Genomic DNA, 14,993 nt, shown 5'->3' with positions numbered 1-14,993 from the left:
TAATGAGGGATGGCAAAAACAATGTTCCTAAAATTCCAGCATCTGAAAAAAGGACCCCAAACAGAATCCCAAACTAGTAACAACACTCCTGAACATCTGGGGATAATTAAAAGCTTGTTCTCCCCAAAAATCTTAAATGAAATTAATATAATTTTTTTGAAGTGCATACTCCCACAACAAAAATATTTTGCCAGTGCAAGACAGTAAAAATTCCTAGCTAAAGTAAATGTATAACTTTTTTAAAATGTGTGGCAAAACAAAAACGTCAGTAAAAGAAATATATTTAATTTCCCTTTGAAATATCCATTAGAATTGTTATTAAAATCATGTATCCCTTACATTTGTAATAAGAAAAATATTCTAATAATTGCTGTAGATTTTCCGGGTTGTGTGTCCCTGAAAATCTACAGCAACTAGTGAACTCCGGCCGTGAAAACCTTTGACAACATAATTCTAATAATATTGTAAAGTTATCTTTTTTAAAACAGTTATAGAAGATCTATTAGAGGATTGCGATATCTTAAAATTTAGTCAATATTTTAAACTATTCAAATACCTTGAACCAAGAAGAAAGGTGAGGTATACATATTTAAATAAATAAATACTTTCTAGGCATTTTAATTGTATGAGGATATTTAGGAACCAACAATTAAATTTACTAGTGACTGATCCAACCGTGGTCCCAAAATATTCCAGATGAATAAATTGTTGTTATCTTTAATCAAAGCTGGAGAAAAAATGCCCCGTCCCTTTAACAGGACCAGTTTGGTGTAGTGGTTAAGTGTGCGGACTCTAATCTGGGAGAAACAGATTTGATTCCCCACTCCTCCACTTGCATCTGGCTGGATGACCTTGAGCAAGCCATAGTTCTGGCACAGCTGTTCTTGAAAAAGAGCAGTTTCTGTCAGAGCTCTCTCAGCCCTGCCTACCTCACAAGGTGTCTGTTGTGGGGAGGGGAGGGGAAAGGAGTTTGTAAACTGCTCTGAGACTCCTTTGGGTAGTGAAGGGCAGGGTATAAATCCAATCTCTTCTTCTCTTCTTCTTAACAGGATCTTAATAATGTGATGTTATTTCCCTCCTGCCATAAAAAGCTTCAGTTACTCATTTCTACACATAAAGGGACAGGGCATTTTTCTCCAGGGCTGTTGGCAACCCTTTCTGTAAGCATCATATGAAATATCATCTGTTCCCAGAGCAACCCAGCGGTTTCAGCAGTGATAGCCCATTCCTTCTTACCTTCCCCTTTATTATTAAAATAGAAATTTATTACCTAAAAACAATCCAAAAGATTTTTTTTCTTTAAACATATAATGCTGTATTACAAAAATGTGGGCTTCAAATAAAATGGGTATTTACATACACAGATTTTAAAATCTAGCCAGTGAAAATATTTGTGAATATAATCACAATTTATTTTCTGCAAAGTAGTCTACTTTTTATAGTACTCTAGAAAACAAACACATCTGTCCATCTTTATATCTATTTATCTATATTCAATTAGCTTGCACATTTGAATGAATATTTGTACACCAATTTTGCAACATATGCTCCCAGCTGAAATGAAAATGGACAGCATAATGTTGGCCTATTAATGCGTGTTACTAAACAATGAACTAATCATGTTTCTTCAGAATTAAGTTCAACTGAATTGCTGGTATGCTTAGGATATTTGTCCTAGGTAGAAACAATACGGGCTTAGAAGTAAATCCTAATAAATTGGTAGGACTTACTTGCAAGCAAACATTTTAAATGTGACTGGTGATGTGTAATTTGGTTCTCTAGAACAAAATCAAGGACAAAATCAAAAGCACACAAAAAGGACTGCATTAAAGACAACTCTCCCTTGTTAGTTTCTTTTTCTTATGGATCAGAAGTATGAAATTCAAATGGTTGGTCTGAAAAGCTGCTGCCTACGTACTGAACTTTGACCCTCAGGAACCTGGGAACTGAGCCAGCTGGGTTGGGAGAAAGAACACAGGCGAGAGCTGCTGGGAAGGTGGGTTCCCCCCCCCTTTCCTTTCCTAAACTGCTTAACTACTGGGGAGCATTAACTGAGGTTGCTTTGAGAGAGGACAGAGTTTGATGCTGAGTGGGTACTCGTAGCCCGCTGGAGAGTGGTGTTTTTGTCTGGATCTGTTTTAGGGTTTCCCAGCCCCCAGGTCCCAACAGGGGTTTCCCCGCTTTTGGGGGCATCGATCCTCCACCAGCCAGCGCTACCCTCAACGTTGATGACACAGTGACATCACTTCCAGGTAATGTCATTGTGTCAGGGGCGTTGTGCGTGTGGCAGAAGATCCTGGGAAGGACTCAGGAGCCCCCCCCCCCCACGCTGCCAGGTAGGACCAGGCAACCCTAATCTGTTTGGGTCTTTCATCTAGTCTGTTGCTCACTGAGCAAGGTCAGTTTGCCTGGGGCTGATTGCGGGCCCCACCCTCTGCTGTTGCTGCTGAAAAGCAGGGGCTGTGGGCCTCTGAACTGTAGGACTCCTTCTAGGCAGTAGCACGAGCCTTTGGTGCAGGCTCAAGGGCAAGAGTCAAAGGGCTCTAGGGATCAGGCCTGGGGACCCTGCATCACTCTAGATACCTTTAAACCACTAACCTGTTATGAAGGTAGAAAGCCAGCAGGGGAGCAGGGGCTACCCAGTGTTTTGAAGAGAGTGCCACATGTACAATTACCTACCCACTGGGTGGGAATCATGGGTGTGTGCTTGCTGCATGGAGCTCATGGCTCTTAAGGAGCAGGTTCGTTCCCTTGAAGCTAGGGTTGCCGGCCTGGAGAAGCTGAGACAAAGAGAGAGATTTGGGGAAGAGACTTTCAGGGACTTACTGGAACAGTTCCACTCCTGTGCTGACAGCTATTCTGCTACTGTGGAGAGTGAGAGTGTCAAGATCAGAGGGTTTCATTCTCAGGTGCAATGTGATCCCTTAGAAGGGACCCCTTCCTTAGGTGACTGACTGATACCCTTTTCTACTGAGGACACTACTGTGGGGCTAGGGGGAGGTGGGCTTCCAGTAGTGGGTGATGCAATCATTAGGAATATAAAGAGTGGGGTCTGTGACAGGAGTTTTGACCACATGGTGACTTGCCTGCCTGGTGCAAAGCTTGTGGACATCATGCGTTGCCTAGATAGGTTGGCAGACAGTGCTGGGGAGGAGTCAGCAGTCATGTTGTACATTGGCAGCAATGACATTGGGAGATGTTACTAAACAGAAAGGTAAAGGCCAGGACCTCAAAGGTAACATTCTCAGAAGTGCTGCCGGTTCCACGCGCAGGGCCAGCTAGACAGACACAGATCAGGAGTCTCAATGCATAGATGAGAAAGTGGTCCTGGGGGGAAGGGTTTAGATTTGTTAGGCTCAGGGGGAATTTTCTGGGACAAGCTGAACCTGTACAAAAGAGATAAAAAGGTAAAGGTTCCCTTACTCGAAAGCCAGTCGAATCCGACTCTAGGGTTGCGGTGCTCATCTCCGTTTCAAAGCCGAAGAGCCAGCGCTGTCCGAAGACGTTTCCGTGGTCATGTGGCCGGCATGACTAAACACCAAGGCGCACGGAACGCTGTTACCTTCCCACCGAAGTGGTACCTATTTACCTACTTTCAATTTCTTGCTTTCGAACTGCCAGGTTGGCAGCAGCTGGAACTAGAGATGGGAGCTCACTCCATCATGCGGCACCCGGGTCTCGAACTGCTGAACTACTGACCTTCCACAGCCTGCAGTTCAGCATCTGAACCACTTGAGCCACCGCAGCTCAAGAGATAGGCTTCACTTAAACCAAAAGGGAACCAGGCTGCTGGTAATTAATATCAAAAAGGTGTCAGAGCAGCTTTTAAATTAATGGGGGGAAACCGACAGGAGCTGAGAAGCGTTTGGTTCAGGACAAGTCAGTCCAAAGGGATGATTGCATAAAAACTCAGGGTAATATTGATAGACGTGTAATAGAACTTGGGAGAGAGGATAGGATGGTGACTGAGGGCCATGTGTGGCAACTAAGGGGCCAAAGGAGGCAAGGGTTACTGGAGAGGGAAACACATTATAGGTGTCTATATGCCAGTGCTAGAAGTCTCTGAGCCACAATGGAGGATCTGGAGTGCTTGGTGTTCAACAGGGGTCTTTTCGTAGAAAAAGAGCTGCAGGAGCTCATTAGCATATGGTATGCTAATGAGCTACTAGGCTATTAGCATATGCCACACCCCCCGACATCACCAGAAGTGATGTCAGAAGGGGAAACAAAAGGGGGGGAGGCATCTTCAAAAGCCTCCCCTTCCCTTCCCCAGCTGGCCTGTGTGTGTGTGGGAGAGCGAAGAACTTCACAAAAGAAGCAATATGGGTGGAAATACTGGGCCGGTTACTTAACAGTGAGGGTGTACTATCATCCACCTGATCAAATCCTTGAGGCTGATCTTGCGATGGAGAAGAAAATAAGGGAGGTGACTAAAACAGGTAATGTTATTATACTGGGAGACTTCAATTACCCTCACATTGACTGGGTAAATGTGTGCTCAAGAGTCATGCTGCAGAAATGAGATTCCTAGACATCATAGACGACTGTGCGCTGGAATCATTGGTCACAGACCCAACCAGAGGGGTAGTGATCTTGGACTATTTTAATTGTGGGTATTTTGTGAAACCAGGAGTCAGCTTGCAGATGGTCACTTCCATCCTGGTTTGCCTCAACGAATGTGGGCTTCGTCGCCTTTACCCAGGGGACAGCATGGTTGGGAAGTAGCTTCCCATAAGTTGACAATTGCACATAGCCAGTGAACAGTGACCTACTTGTGATTATAAAGTCATGAAGGGTTTAGATTCAGTAAGGCTTCTACTGTGGTGTGTCCATGGCATTGGGGCATCATGGTAACTGAAATCTCAGTGATAACTCAGTTGCTTAGCACACATGACATATGCAAGAGTGTTCAAGGCACCCCTGCAGACTACACCCTTCATGGCCCGAATGGGACCCTTTCCACCACTTCCCATAAGTAATACAAAGGAGGATGGTCCCATTCAGGACAAGAGGTGCCTTTTGGCCCAGTGCATACCCAGGGTGGCCACTGAGAGCACACCTGAGGCTAAAGCAGACAGAGCTTGTTATGCCTCTCCCAGCAAAGAAGATAAGTCTCTCAGTACTGCTTTCACACTCCCTACTCAGTCCACTCAGGGGCATGGAGATCCTGTTTCATTATACCAGAGGTACAAAACCTGCAAGACCTCTAGGATGCAGTGCACTCCCTGGAAATGTGTCAGGATCTAGCGGCCTTCTGGATATTTTCAGTACTATTGCTCTCTGCTCCTGTAACCGGGAGAGAATTATCAAGGTTCTTCACTATTCTACTAAGGCCTGCCATTACAACTCATCTGCAAGCTGTCCTTATAGAGAGGAAGTGGTAAGTCAGCAAACTCCTTGCCCTCAAGCATATTATGATAACTCCCAATACACTCAACAAACACTCACCTGCTTTACCTAAACCGTGTCGTTATTTTCCCCATTTGCCTTTATTTTTCCCATTTTGCTTTTAAAAGCACTCTCAAGTTCGCTTTCGTTTTGCAGCAGGAACGATGCCATTTTTCATTAATAACAGTAGTAGTGGTGGCAGCAGTAACCAAATGCCAACGAATAGGGTTGCCTTTGGAACAAGTCTTCCCATGTTTTTAAGTTCTTCTGTGGAGCCTCAGAAATTAGTCAGTGTGGTTTGCTGTCTGCCATCAACAGGAATTCATATTTATGCAGCGTTCTTGCAATTATAGTACTGATTAATGATAAGTGCCCTGCTGTCTGCAATCTATTCCTTTGAGGGAACTACACTTTATGTTCCAAAACTGTTTTATACCTCTTAGTGATGCATTATTATTCTTTGCAGATCAAAGATCATGGTTGTCATGGAAACTGCAAAAAGTGGAAAGCCAGTCATGACATAGCACTGGCATAATGGGGAAGATCTGCTGGGAAATCATTCACTAGCCTGGGGTTTTGTGCTGGAAATGCTTGGGTGAATTTAAGTGGAAAGCCAAGTCGTTTCTGAGATCTAAAAGCATCGTGGTATTAAACACAAAATATCAGTAGCTGTTACAATCAACATGCTTGACTGTGTGCAGTGCTGTACTGTTTCCTAATATTTTTACCCACATGGGATGCTTTAATATATCTATGTTGTTAATAGCAGCTTCTCCAATGCAAGATGTTATTGAGTATACATCATCAGTACACTAACTGAAGACTCAAAGTTCCTTGAATTTGGCAGACTGAGTTTTAAATTATGGGCAGCATAAAATTATAAGCTATTTTTAAATATTTAAAATTATAAGCTATTTTTTTTGCCAGTCGAGGTCTCCATACAGTCTCCTAGGGAAGCCCTAAGTACAGCTTATTCCAGTCATCTTGCTGATTACAATGGCATTAATGATGATCAGGAGGCCATTATCTGACTGAACTCACCGGACGAAACAAACGTGAGGTGCTTTGACTTACTAAACAGTTTATCATTCAAAAAAGTTTCAAACATCTCTCAGTATCATTTGTGGCATTAGGGGTAATCACCCTCATGTATCTCACCACTTATGTAAAAATGAACACAAAACAGTGAAGGAATGCGAATTGTATCATGTCAGTTCCCAACTCCATCTGTCATTCATTTTAAACTAGGCTTTTCTGGCAGGATACACCACCAAGGGTTGCCAATCCCCATGTAGGGCCTGGAGTTCACAGAGAGTTACAACTGAGAGATCAGTTTCCCTGGAGAAAATGGCAGCATCAGAAGGGAGACTGTGGCAGTACATTCCCACTGACCTCCCTCCCCTCCCCAAACTCCACCCTCTGCAGGCGTTACCTCAGAGCTGGCAACCCTAGAGCCAAACAAAATCTGCTAAGGATAATTAGATTACAGGCTGCCTGATCTGACATATCTCCTCGGTTGGTACGTACACTGGTCTGAGTTACTGCAGTCACGTCAGGATCCTAGTAGAGATCTCTGGTTCTAGCTTTTGCCGGAGAGAGCCTGCTTTCAAAACGACTGAAATTGGAAGCAGGTATAAAGAGTCCTCTGGAACTCTGATGACTGAACATCCCTCAAAAGCCCATGCTGTAGGCTTACATGCCCTTTTCTCCCTGTGGTCTGCCCCCTGCCCTCCCACAGAATGGCAACACTTCGCTGTACTGCATTATAAAGACAAATAACAACTTATGGTGATGTATTCTTCTGCCTCAGCATTTCCAAACTATCTCCTAAGGCTGCTCTAAATGTCTTAAGACCATAAGAGAAGCCAATGTTGGATCAGGTCAATGGCCCATCTAGTCCAACACTCTGTCACACAGTGGCCAAAAATACCAGGTGCCATCAGGAGGCCCAGCAGTGGGGCCAGGACACTAGAAGCCCACCCACCGTTGCCCCCCCCAAGCACAAAGAATACAGTGCATCACTTACCCCAGACCGAGAGTTCCTATCTATACCTTCTGGCTAATAGCCACTGATGGACTTCTGCTCTACATGTTTATCCAATTCCCTCTTGAAGCCATCCATGCTTGCAGCTGCCGCCACCTCCTGTGGCAGTGAATTCCATGTGTTAATCACTCTTTGGGTGAAGAAGTACTTCCTTTTATCTGTTTTAACCCGACTGCTCAGCAATTTCATTGACTGCCCCACCAGTTCTTGTACTGTGAGAGTTACGATAGCAAGAGAATGGACGATTGTGAGGTCCTTACCTGATGGTACTCACCGAATGAAACTGATTAAAAGTACTTTTAAATTTCAACCGATTTTAATAACAATGGGTATGTTAATTTCTATCTGCATATTTTTGCAATGTCTACACAAATCCTGGAGAAAGTAGCGCTAAAGGCAGCAATCCACGAATAGGCAGCTGATTGACTGATTAATCATACACTGTATACTTTCAACTGAAACGTTATATCCCCTGAGAAAAGATATTTAGAGCTGATGGATTTGTTTTTGATTTACAGAATGTATTTAAGATAATTTGCCCATCAGGAGAAATCCACTGAACTGTTTAACTGAGACAAATTGTAACCTTTGTTACATATTATTAAAAATTAAGGTATCACCCTCATTCACATACCAAAGTGTTCATATTAAATTGGTTAATGAATAAATTAATTGTTGAAAAGGAAGGCAGTTAACAGCACAAATGTTTAAAGCAGATAATTGCCTCTAAACAAATCATTTTTTTCTGCTATTGAGGCCAATGACGGACAACTCTCATTCTCAAACCAAGAGGAAACACGAGGTATCACTGTTTTAATAAATAAAAAACAGATACTGAAGTAGGCATTTATTATTCCTTGCCCATATAAGGGGATAGTTGCTGTTCATGTTCCAGTCATAAGGGGGCAGAAGTGAGCTTGTGTAGTTTGGGAGGGAAAAGTAAGCCTAGTCAATGGAAAATTCCACTCTGGTGATGTAAATGATGACGTGTAACCTTGTTGCAGTATAAAAGCCTGGAGCCTGCATTGCTCTGGGTTCAGTCTGTTTAAAGCGTGCTTCGCTGACTGAACCGGCGCCAATAAAGTTCTTCTCCTTCTGTTGATCTGGTGGTCTGTGCTTGGGCTTAGGCCCCTTTCTCCGTGCTACATTTCAAATAATTCACTTTAGGGTTGCTGAATTGCACCTGTAATTTTTGCTCTTTCTTGAATCTCAGTTTCTAAACATCCACACTTTTGTAATAAATATGCACTTCAAGGCTTTGACCAGATGCTTGCATTATCTAGATTTTATATTAGCGGTAAATGGGCTAAAACATACTCCAAATAACAACTATGAAATTTCATTTTAAACCAGCATGGATCTGCCCAGCCTTGCAACTGGGCTTTGGCACTTACAGATTACATGATTTGAAGTGGACAGGCTGATGTTATCACCACTGTCAGCGCTTTTACCACTAGAATCTTCATCCTCCGATTCCCGCACAGAAAAGATTGAGGTGCCGCCAGTTTCTTCAAACTTCCTCATTAAAATTCCACTCATAGCTGCAGCATTGTCACATGTACCTGTCACAGGAACAGGTGAAACGAAGCATGAAAACACTTGACTGCTGACCACGCTATCAAGATATCCAGTCATTGCTGGAGGGTTCTGGGTTGTTTTCTTTATACACACACACACACACACACACACACACGGCTTCTGCTCCTGCTCCGAAACTGGCACTTTTAAGCAGTCAAATAGGAGTTAAAAATTAAGCTAGATCTTGCATGCTTTGCTGCCTTGAATGGGAACAAAAAAAAACCCCAGTTGTGACAGATCCAGTCAAATCTACAGTCTGGTTTACCCAGGTAAAAATAGTCCTCTTCACATGGTAGAGTAGGCACATACCTGTGTCCTTTACTACACACACGCACACGTGATATAGATTCTCCATTAGGGTTGCTGTCTATGGGTTGAGAAATATCTGGAGATTGGGGGGGGGGGTTTGCCTGGAGGGGGCAGGGTTTGGGGAGACTTCAGCAGGGTATAATCCACACTCCAAAGCAGCCATTTTCTCCAGGGGAACTGATTTCTATTGTCTGGAGATCAGTTATAATAGCAGGAAATCTCTAGGGAGACTTGGAGGTTGGTAACTCTGCTCTCCATTAAGACAACTGACCAGACAGAGCCCCAGTCCCTGCAATCTCCCCATAGCATAGCATGAATCTGACATCCATATAGTTGGGCATCCACGTGGAGCACACAGATCATTAGCTGCATGGTGCAGGGGAAAGGAACAGGCCTGCTCTTTTGTCGCACTTTCCCACAATATGCAAAAATGCCTGAACTAGTCCAGTGTGACAGATTTTGCCTTGAGTTTGCTTGAGGAATACAGTGGGGTTAAACTGCCTTCAAAGAAATAAAATATTTGTGGATACCCTATACAATGTGTTATGTTCAACCAGTATTCTGACAGAGGAAGCTCAATTGGAGCATCCACACAATGTCATGGACCTCCCAGGACTCCGCCCTCCTTTCCAGTTCAAAAGAGGAATTGTCTGGTGAGTGCAGGCCGTGTGGACATTGTACTTGCAGCCACTATCAGAAGAAGGCGGAGCTAAGCTCTGTCTTTCCTCCTCCCCTTTTGGCCCTTTAAAGACCCCCCCCCCCGCTGAGCCATATTGCAGTTTTACGGAATGGGTCAGCTGGGGGGGGGGCTGGGCTGTGGAGGCCCAGCATGAACTCAACCACATCTGAGCCTTCTGTATGGAGGAGGGGGTTTGTGACAGCTGTAGCAAGAGGCATGTGGACGCTGTTCCTGCCCTGCTCCTATGCCACTTGGTGCTGCTGGGGCAAATTTCCACATCCCCATGTGGAAGCAGCCTCTTCAAGAAAAGCCTTTGAAGGTGTACACTGCAATCAACCTTGCTCTTGCCAAATACTCCAAGAAAACTGTCTCAGGAACTGAATGAGAGAAGCTGCCTTAGGCCACTGGCCCATTCAGCTCAGTATGGTCCACACCAGTGTTCCCTCTAAGCTGAGTTAGTGTGAGCTAGCTCAGTTTTTTAGCCTCTGGCTCACACATTTTTGTCTAGCTCAAGAAAGATGGCTCCAGAGCAAACTAATTTAGGCAGTAGCCAAATCACTTGCTCACAACTTTAATGCCAGAAGCTAACAAAGTAGAATTTTTGCTCACAAGACTCTACAACTTAGAGAGAGCATTGGTCCACACTGACCGGCAATGGAGTTCCAGACTCCTAGGAAAAGAACCATCTTCCCAAAAACCTGCTACCAGAAAACCTTTAATTGGATCTATCAGGATTGAACCTGGGGCCTTCTCTATTTATGATCACATGAAGCTGCCTTATACTGAATCAGACCCTTGGTCCATCGTCAGTATTGTCCACTCAGACTGACAGTGGCTCTCCAGGGTCCCAAGCAGAGGCCTTTCACATCATCTACTGCCTGGTCCTTTTAACTGGTGATGCCGGAGATTGAACCTGGGACCTTCCGCGTGTCAAGCAGATGCTCTAACACTGAGCCATGGCTCCTCCCCTTGAAATGTTCTACCACTGAGCCACACCCCATCCAAAGCATGTCCTCTACCAGCACTGAGCCACAGTCCTCCTGCCCCAGTTGCCCCTTTCTTTAGAAAAATATGATGTTCGTTAACTGGCACATAGTCAGGAGAAACTGTCGGCTCCTTCTGCTAAATTTACCCGGAAAATTGTCGGAGGATCTTTCACAGCGACACAACCTATTCACTGCAGTTCAATTGTTGAATTACAATTTACTAACCGTTTCTCATTGTGAAAGTTCTCTGCAATGAATGAAGAGCTAACAAAGGAATATCCACCGCAGTTCTTTCACTGGAAAAAGCATGCCGCTTTAGAGTACCGAAGCCTGACTTATTTGAGGTACTAAATCTATTGCTCCTACGCATTCTTACTTGGAATTGCACTATGCAACTAAAAGGATCAGATTTGTGCTGCGATAAAGATTGCCAACCAGGTAGTATTTTACTGATCCGGCCACTTGTGTTGCTGTAAGACAAAAATGGGTGAACCCACCACCCACGCGGGGTACCACGAGATGCTCAGTGGGAGGGATATAACTGTGAGTAATGAACGGCCAGATAAATACCCACCACCCACGCGGGGTACCATGAGATGCTCAGTGGGAGGGATACAACTGTGAGTAATGAACGGCCAGATAAATCAGTACTGCAATCTGAAAAGCAAACTCCACATTCTGTTCACGCTCCATCTTCATCCCTTCAGATTCTGTCCCTCAGATTCTATGAGACCCCGTATTTTTTTCAAGGCTCCATTTTGTTCTGGAACATTCTGTCCAGCCTCCCATCCTTGACCTAGCAGATTATTCTTGTGCTTGTCCCTACAGCCCAGCATGATCTCTTCTGGATGGCAGCAGCTGTCTGGGAAGGGTTGTCGATTTCCAGGTTGAACTCCACAACTGGAGTTCTCCTGGAATTATAACTGATCTCCAGATTACAGAGATAAATTACCCAGGATGAAATGGCAGTTTCAGAGGGTGGACTCAATAGAATTACATCTCTGATGAGCTCTCTCCCTTACCCAAACTCTGCCCTCTGCAGGCACTGCTCCCAAATTTCCAGGAATTTCCTAAGCCAGAACTGGACAACCCTATGCGCAGGGTGTCTAGCAGAGGCTTCTCAGAGCAATGTTACCTGTGATCTTACGCACACACAGCTCGTGCACCATCACTGAACTGCGGCCCCTCCCCTGAAAAGTAGAGGATTCACTGAGGGACTCCAGCACCAGTAATTGGTGGGCAATATTGAGGGAAGGGGCTTTTTCTCTCTCTCCCATAATACTTGAACCTGGTGGCACCCGATGCTATTGTGTGGAAACTGGTTTGAGACAGACACAAAGGAATACTTCTTTACTCAGTGATTGATTAAATGGTGAAATTCACTGACAGCAGAGGTGGTGATGGGGCCAGTGTTCCCTCTCAGCTGAGTTAGTGTGAGCTAGCTCACAACTTTTTAGCCTCCGGCTCACACATTTTTGTCTTAGCTCAGGAAGGACGGCTCCAGAGGAAACTAATTTATGCAGTAGCCAAATCACTCGCTCACGACTTTAATGCCAGTAGCTCACAAAGTAGAAGTTTTGCTCAGAAGACTCCACAGCTTACAGGGAGCACTGGCGATGGCCATGAGCCGCAGATAGCTTTAGAAGGAGGTTAGACAGACTCATGGAGGAGAAGTCCATCAAAGGCTGCTAGCCATGGTGACTGAAGGGATCTCCATATCCAGAGGCAGCAAACCTCTGAATACCAGTGCAGCAGGAGAAGGCCTTGGCCCCTAAGCCCTGTTTGTTTGGCCCTCCAGGGCAGCTGGACAGCCACTGTAGGAAATCGTATCCTGGGCTAGATGGACCACTAGTCTCATCCAGCAGGCTCTACTTAACTTAAATGATACTTAAGAACATTAGTAGAGCCTGCTACAGTCTTGAATATTTTTTAACCAATCCTTATTATAGCAAATGTCTGGAAACAAATTAAGCTTAAAAAAAAGAATGAAGAGTTAAGCTAATTCACATTTACAACCCTTAGTACACCATGTTCTCTGTTTCCTTAAATACCAACAGGCAAGGACGATGAAAGCCAGGAAAAAGGCTAGAAGAGAGAATGTCCTTCTTCCACATGAATATTTTATCTCACTTGTTCCAGAGCTCATGTGTAGCTATCTGCAAAAAACTGAATGTGGATTTTATCCACCATTTGATCACTATGCTGTTATTCAGCTTACCCATAGTTTTATTATTTTGAACAACTTTTCTAGCGAGTAAACGGAATCCACATTTTCCCATCTCTCAGCCAGCTTCACTTTCCCAAGTGACAGGAGGCAAATTTAGCTACTTATTTTTGCTCTTTAGCTGACCCCCATCAAAGAAGGGCATTTATGTTAGCCAGATTTAAAGCACTGCCATCGGCCATCTTCTCTAGAAGACGCCATAAAATCCCTTATGAACTTTGACAATGCCCTTGTAGTCAGGGTGCCATCGAATCCGTTTCCCACGTTCTTTTAAATTGTCTATTTTAAACTAAGACCCAGGATAAACACCTAGACATCCTTCCTTTTACATGGCGTGGTCTCCCAGAGAGTGTCAAAGTACAGTTGCTACTCTCGGGGCAAAACTCTTCTATAACTTTTAATGTTGCCTGTTTTCTTCAATCTGCAATTCAAATCAGGGAAACTATAAACTGATCAGGTTTTTTTTTCCTTGCTGTTTGTTTGTTTGTACGACAGCCACATTTTTTAGGTATTCCTAAATGTTAATGTACTTTTATCTCTGATATGCTAATAAAGGTTGTCTGTCTGTCTGAAATTTAGCATGATTTCAGCGAATGTAGATGCAGAATCCTGATCACAGCAGATAGCTAGGAGGCCAGCTGCAATTTTTCCACTAAAACCCCCAAACAATGAAGCTGGCATACTTCAATACCTGTAAGTAGCTTCTGTATAACATCTAAAGATACGGGTTTATCAGCTGGCTTAGTCACCGTGTCTGTGGGTCTTTTGGTTTGTACATGAAATTCAGAATGGGGCAGGTTTATTTAAATTAATTTCTTAATTAGGGCACTGTAGGTCAGAAAATCTTGATGAATTTTCTTAATTAAGAGATCAATACCTCTATTAAGCAGGCATTTTTAACCTTGGAATAATGAATAAAGGGAAGACAGTCTTTAATATTTTCTTTCCAATTCCTTATTATACTACATGTCCATTGTGCTCAACGGTAATTATGCAGGGCTATTTTGGGGCAGGAACGCACAGGAATGGAGTTCCCGCTGGCTTCAGAGTTGGCCACGCTCACTACAGCCAAAACCTCTGTGTGCCTGGCTACAGAGGGAAGGCCTGGTGTAATGTATTCAGATGCTGCCCTGAATGCATGAGGAGGTATGTGAATCCTCCCATAGAGAAGCCATGCAAAGCTTCAAGCTTCGGCAGGGATTCGCGCCGAAAAGTATTGTGGCCAATCAGATTTGAATGTATGTAAGCGGGACCGCTTATGATTGGTCGTTCATGCGTACAACCTGATAGGTTGGTTTAATGTACAGTAGGTGTGGCTACATTAGCCGGAATGTTTAAATACCGAGCAGCTGAAATGGACAAGCTGTTCGGGCTATGAGGAGTTGTACCGTGTCAGAAGAATTGATTATCGAGCTGAATAAACTTGAGTTTTGCTGAATCACTCTCTGACTACTTTGTTAAGCACGGACTTAACAATTGGCGACGAGGATGGGATTCAGGAGCGGGTAGGCAGCCCCGCTGGTCCCGACCCAACGACGGACAACCAAGAGCAGCAGCTCGCCGTGGCAGAGCAGCGACAGGCACCACCAGCACCGGTGGCAGCGATCGCAGCTATGGCCAATAGCCCGAATTTTTACCAGGGACCGAGGACTGGGACGCCTACCTGCTGAGGTTCGGGTTCCACCTCGAAGCAAACGACATCACCACGGAGGAGAAGAAGCGAGCCACCCTCCTGAGCTCTTGTGGCAAGAGCGTGTTCGATGTCGCCAGGTCTCTGGTGGCACC

At 44.4% G+C, this 14,993-nt stretch overlaps 1 protein-coding gene across 1 annotated transcript in view; it reads right to left on the bottom strand.

Annotated features, from left to right (window-relative positions):
* CSRNP3 (cysteine-serine-rich nuclear protein 3) overlaps nt 1-8,989 on the bottom strand; it is a 106,589-nt gene extending 97,600 nt beyond the window's left edge. The window contains exon 1 of the mRNA XM_015416169.1: nt 8,834-8,989. Within this exon, the coding sequence (XP_015271655.1) occupies nt 8,834-8,971 (138 nt within the window). The 5' untranslated portion in view covers nt 8,972-8,989. The remainder of the gene's footprint in view (nt 1-8,833) is intronic.
* Between the last annotated feature and the right edge of the window lie 6,004 nt (nt 8,990-14,993).

The sequence above is a fragment of the Gekko japonicus genome, unplaced genomic scaffold (assembly GCF_001447785.1).
Source record: "Gekko japonicus isolate JY-2015 unplaced genomic scaffold, Gekko_japonicus_V1.1 scaffold445, whole genome shotgun sequence".
In the NCBI taxonomy this organism is placed as follows: Eukaryota; Metazoa; Chordata; class Lepidosauria; order Squamata; family Gekkonidae; genus Gekko; species Gekko japonicus.
Note: the sequence above shows the minus strand (reverse complement) of the source record. Positions and strands in the feature narration are given on the sequence as shown.